At 43.0% G+C, this 6,000-nt stretch overlaps 1 protein-coding gene across 1 annotated transcript in view; it reads right to left on the bottom strand.

Annotated features, from left to right (window-relative positions):
• LOC117462870 (adenylate cyclase type 1-like) overlaps positions 1-5,486 on the bottom strand; it is a 44,906-nt gene extending 39,420 nt beyond the window's left edge. Inside the window, exons 1-3 of the mRNA XM_034105222.1 lie at positions 4,226-5,486; positions 1,228-1,377; positions 661-779 (exon numbers count right to left, since the gene is read on the bottom strand). Of these exons, the coding sequence (XP_033961113.1) occupies positions 661-779; positions 1,228-1,377; positions 4,226-4,834 (878 nt within the window). The 5' untranslated portion in view covers positions 4,835-5,486. The remainder of the gene's footprint in view (positions 1-660; positions 780-1,227; positions 1,378-4,225) is intronic.
• Between the last annotated feature and the right edge of the window lie 514 nt (positions 5,487-6,000).

Here is a 6,000-nt window from a genome sequence, read left to right on the forward strand (position 1 = left end):
ACATTATCGCTCTCACACTGCTGGGATCTTGGAAGCTGTGCAGGATATTGCACAAGTGCCAGAGGAATTCCCTCTTCACCGAGCATTGATTAATCTGCCTTACTCTAGTGCCTGACTCCAAAAAGCTATTTGCCCTATGATGGCCCAGAAGTTGGCAAATGCACTACCAAATTATCCTTAGCACAGATTTGGGTAAATTCCGTGTTGTCCCTATAGTTGCTACAAAATGTTAATAACTATATTAATCCAAATGGAAAGTGCATTGTATTTCGATTCAGTGTTATCAAGACTGACAATAAACACGTGAGTCAGGGACTACCCATTGATAATCAATGTTAAGTATTACATATTTCAGCTTGCAGCCTGGAGCCATTTTAAGGAAACTGTTTTAGGACACTGTTGGGTCAGATCACTCAAAAAGGCGTAGCCCTGGATGTTCTTTCCAAGGTATGGACGAGTTATTCAGAGCCTATTTGCACGCTCCATAACTCACAGAGACAGCGTTTATTCCATTCTCATGGGTCGTTCGCCAATGAGGAAAATATTGTATCTTCAGGCACCACTGTTAAAAGTATTAGTATTAATTAAGTCAATTCAAGAGGGATTTAAATATCACTGGGATTGGTCTACAGCTGTGTTGTGAGGATGTGAGGATCCTACCTGACATTGTCATGGCGCTGGATGTAGATTTTGTGAAAGATCCTTTCTGGGGGCTTCAGGAAATCCTCTTTCATCTCCATAGCTACGTTCCTGGGCAACAGACTCATTAACAGGCGCTCCTGTGTGTGTGTGTGTGTGTGTGTGTGTGTGTGTGTGTGTGTGTGTGTGTGTGTGTGTGTGTGTGTGTGTGTGTGTGTGGTGTGTGTGTGTGTGCGTGCGTGCGTGCGTGCGTGCGTGCGTGTGTGTGTGTGTGTGAGAGAGAGAGAGTGTGAGAAAGAGAGGGAGGGAAGGAGAAAGATACAGTTACTTTAAATTTACATTTATATAGTCAAACAAAGCAAAGTTATCATAGGACAAAGTGTTAGTGGTGATAAGAAATGTGCTAGACCAAAAAGGCATGAGACCCAGCAGAAATGAATAATGTGTTGAAATGACTCACCACACGAGAAAGAGCGAGAGAGAGAGAGAGAGAGAGAGAGAGAGAGAGGGGGAATAACGCAGGAGAAAATAATTCTAGACACATATCTAATTTTACCCATAGTTTCAGCAGAGCACAGGTGACTGTACCTGCTTCTCGTTCTCATCCTCCATGCGGAGCCTCTCTTCGATGCAGCCGCGTGCCTGCAGGAAGGCCTTCCTCTGGGCTCGCTCTGTCAGGATGCGCACAAACAGCCCTGACAGGTTGACACTGGTGAACAGCACTGTGTTGGCAACCAACTGCAAACAGAAGAAAAATATGTAGCAGGATTAACACTCAAACATATGTTTGGGTGTGTAACTTTTGGGTGTGTTCATTTATTGTATATACTCAAATTAAGCATGTCATTTGATTGCTATTCAAATGCACATATATGCACACGTTCATATATGCATGTACAGTTGTATTTGTGAATGTATTTTCCTAATTATAAGGTCCTGAAACTGGGCATTAGGTACCGCAAGTGGGCCTTTGAGGGATAAACTAGAATAAAACTAGACATCTCAATTCCCCATGATTGCGATTTTAAGTAATGCATCTTTAAGATTTTGTTCCTTTAAAGATTTTTCTAGATTTGCTTTAGTTTGTTCTTTGCCTATTTATTGTGTGTGTATCTGTTGAGCTGGGTGACAGGCATGCAATACACTAATTATCAACTATTACCTTTGAGTGCACAGTGTTTGTGACATCTGCCATAAGAGAGATGTGTGGTGGGGGGCCCAATATTTCTCTATTTTGGAGTCTGTGACATTAAAGTGCTTGAGAAGCCTTGCTGTGGTTCATCCATCACAACAGATGCACAGCAGCATGACTGCTTCAACCTTGTGCAGGACACAATGAAAAGAGAGTTTCTTTCTACTTGATTGAGGTTGGCTGGCTATGACTTTGTAAACAAACCAAACACAGTACTATATCCACATCACTAGCAAGCTGTTATCCCAGGCAGGGATTACATTTTCGTAAGAATAAAAGGAATTCATTTCCTTCATATCATTGGTCATTCATCACAAGCTTGAGCACATGATGAAGCATATTTGACCACAAGAAAAATCTATGACTAGGGACTGAGTCAGTTCACTTATTAAAACAAATGTTGAACAACATAAATAGACTGTTAAAACTTCGGATAATATATACAGAAACTCAATATAACAACTTGCATTGCCACAGACAGGCATATTTTCCAGTCCAATTAATAATGGATTGCTTTGAAAAGGGAGTTATTGGCAGCAGCAGTCTGTCTTTGTGCTTGGCATCAATGCTGGCAAGCACCAGCATGTTCAAATTATTCTCAAGTTACTTGACAGCCTTGAGTTGGTACATTTGGACATCTGAGATGAGGGGTGCAAAACACTGTGGTCATAACCAAAATGTGCCTTTCAGAGGGAAATAACTGACTTCATTAAACTGTACTCATCTCTGGAGCTATGTCACCCATTCAAGAGAGCTCCATAGTTTTACGCAGTGAGGAAACTTTACATTGGCTCTTATTATTTAAATTGTGTGTCAAAGTGACATATGTGTACCAGGAACATTGCATTGAAAAAGCTTTCATTTTATGTGCATTTTAGAATCCATAATGTTACTGGGACTTGTTACTTTAAATATAGCAGTCACTATAGTATTGTGAATGCGATTGATAGATCTAGATGTTCAGTGTTGTTGTGTTCTGCTTGTCTAATCAAAGCTTTATAAGCAAGATTGTAAATGAATGCCATATACCATGTATTATGTATTATATGTATTACTGAATGTTCCTGTTCTTGGCAGAGAGAATTTAGATGTCAGCAAAACTAACAGCTGAGGCAAAGGAAATAGTAATAACCTATTTTTCAAGAAATGTCCCTCACTAGCTTTGGTGATAAGACATTTCACATATAGACTGAGCCATGAGAGCAGATGGTAATGTCTGCTGAGAGCCTGGGACCTATGTTGGCTGTTGGTGCGAGCCTGGGCCGTGTGGGGTCATGCCACACAGCTCATCTCTAAGCTTAATGGATTAGCTATCTCTGGTAGTACATCTAACACTGTCCTTCACATGGCAATGCAGGTAACTCAAAGCCTACATACAGGAAAACAATCTCCTCTGTAAATACGCTGTCACCAGCCAAGGGTGTGATGAACTGATCAAATCGCCATTTCATTTCCACAAAATGCACAATCTTCATGTCATATGCTGCACAGAGGCAGACATGTTCCACTACCCTGGAGGGTTTGACTGATGGGACATATCCTCTTTCCTCACACCTGATGACAGTGAGAATTGTGAGTGTGTATGTTTTTGGGAAATAGGTACATATATATATATATATATATATATATATTATATATATATATATAGAGTGGTGTACCAATTTCTATTTTTGCTCAGGAAAGACATGAATGACTTTGCCCTCTTTTCCATAACTGAAGCATACAGTGTGGTTAAAGTGTGTTGTGTGTGTATGTGTGTGTGTGTGGGCAACTCTGTTTGCCCTACTTCTGGTGCTGGCAGGATGTCACTCTGGTTCCTGATTCCCAGCCAGGAAATCACACCCCGGGGAAACAGTCGGCATGCAGACTAACTTTGTTTGTTTTCATTTTAGTGACCTAAAGCAGGTATACATCAGGTATACTATAGCTATACCGTAGTTTATTATTACAGAATCTCTGTAGACATCTGAATTTATTTAAAGGTGTGATATTGCAGTATCTAAGGAGGACAATAGTTGATTAAGCAGAAAGGTGCACTCTCAATCTCACTTTGTTTTTCACCAGACTTTAAGATCAGAATTATCGCCTCAAATTCTTCTTCATGGTTCATAACTCTGATCTATTGGTAGGGTTGACACCAGCTAGCAATTATGTTGTATACAATATACACGTTTGTTTAATTTGATCAATGCCTAAGCAAATGCATCAAGTCTAAGGGAACTGTCCTAGGTTCTGAAATGAAGTCTTAATAATGTTTTACTGCATGGGCCTACATTATACCTATGATATTTAATGTACGACGCTAAATTAAATACTATAATACGCCTATTGATTGTAACAATACAACACACAAACAATAAAAGGCACCGTAGTTAGTCTGCAGAACATACGTACCGTCCTCCATAGTTTCTGTGTTTTCGCTGTGACAGAAGTGGCAGTCACAATCAAATGGGAGACGGAGACCATTATTCCAAACACAACCGCCAACAGTGTCCGCACAGGCAGAAGCGCATAGGCGACGAAGGTGACCAGGATGAGCTGCCACACGCCTTGCTCGGGGGACGTGGGGGGCTCCATCCCCATCGCGCCCAGCGAGAAGGGACAGCAGAGAAAGGAGAAAGTGAAGCCGAAAAGCAATGCCAGGTTGACGATCTGTTGGAGCTGAGTCACTTGCAGGTACTTGACATTAGTTACGATGAACAGGGAGACGAAGATGACACAGTGGACCGGATGGGACCCCTTGGAGATTGTGAGGCTGGGGCCGGACAGCAACTCCACTAAGGCCAGTGTCGACGACATGAAGATGAGCACGGCCAGGGCTTTGAGAGCGGACGTCTGCTCCAGCTTCAGGTTGTAGTTTTGGAACAGGGACTCGAGCTCCTTGCAGTCGAACTCGTCCTCACACGCGATGGTGGTCAAAGGGACGCCCGTTGGACAGTGACTTCTCTTCCGCCTGGTTTTGACTTTCTGAAACGGTATTTCCTCCATGTCAGTGCCATTCATAAACTGAATACCTGCTCTCGGCTTAGGTCAAAGGGAACACCGGATTCCTCCTCCAACACAGACCGGAGCCAACAGGGAAAAGACGCGCGCTGCACAGCGGGCTATAGAGGCTAGAGAGTCCCAGATATCCGGAGACTGGCCGGTGGTCACACACGCGCTCCACTCTATCCACAGGTTGAATCGTGTTGTTCGGAGAGATCAGCTAACACAGAAACCTTCATGTCCCGGCTGTATTTGAACGCGATCTGAAAAAAAAGACCTATCAATTTTTTTTAGCATTCGTTTGAGCGCCACATGAGGAGCAGCGCACACGACGTCTAGTTCAGATGGTAAAAGCTTTTTGCAAGGCTCAGATAGGATCACGCCTGCGCATTATGAGGTAAAGATAAGACAGGTCTCAGCTTCTCAACACACAGTCAAGACGATTAGACTGGTGCGGCTGCAGAGCTCCCCTCACCAATGTGACACAACAGTGCATACATCATCCATAATGGCAATATCCTTTTATTTTCCTCCTACACATGACATGTTTCCATCATTACAGCCTGCGCAATCTAATTTGTTTAAATATGCACATATATTGATTCATTTATGCCTTTCCTTTTCCTGTCTCTTACTCACTTATGAGAGGAACACGAGGAACTAATAAATAAATGTTTCCAGGCCATGATTCATGAAATTCTCACTGAGCTGGCAGCTGCTGTGTTTGCTTGGCACACACGTGATAACATGCTTGCATGCCATTCATCATATGATTTCTGTGTTGCCAGTGAGGCAGCCACCCTCACCATCAGCACCCTCTTGGCATTCAGGGGGTGGTGTCTTAATCATTACCAAGGGAAGATTAGTCATCCGTCACAGGCTGCCGTTGCCATGACCCGTCAGTGCCAAGGAGGGTGTAAGAAAGTGACAGATGGATGGTCCCAAAGTCCAGCCCTCCACCATGCTATACGACACTCACACACCTTCTGCTGCCCTCTCTTTCTCAGCTGTTGGTAGCTTAGCTTTCACTCATCTCACTCTAAGCAGTCTGAAAGGTAAACAGAGAGAGAGAGAGAGAGAGAGAGAGAGAGAGAGAGAGAGAGAGAGAGAGAGAGAGAGAGAGAGAGAGAGAGAGAGAGGGTGGGTGTAGTGAAAATAGAAACTTCGAATATCATACATTTGGC

The sequence above is a fragment of the Pseudochaenichthys georgianus genome, chromosome 17 (genome assembly GCF_902827115.2).
Source record: "Pseudochaenichthys georgianus chromosome 17, fPseGeo1.2, whole genome shotgun sequence".
Classification (NCBI taxonomy): domain Eukaryota; kingdom Metazoa; phylum Chordata; class Actinopteri; order Perciformes; family Channichthyidae; genus Pseudochaenichthys; species Pseudochaenichthys georgianus.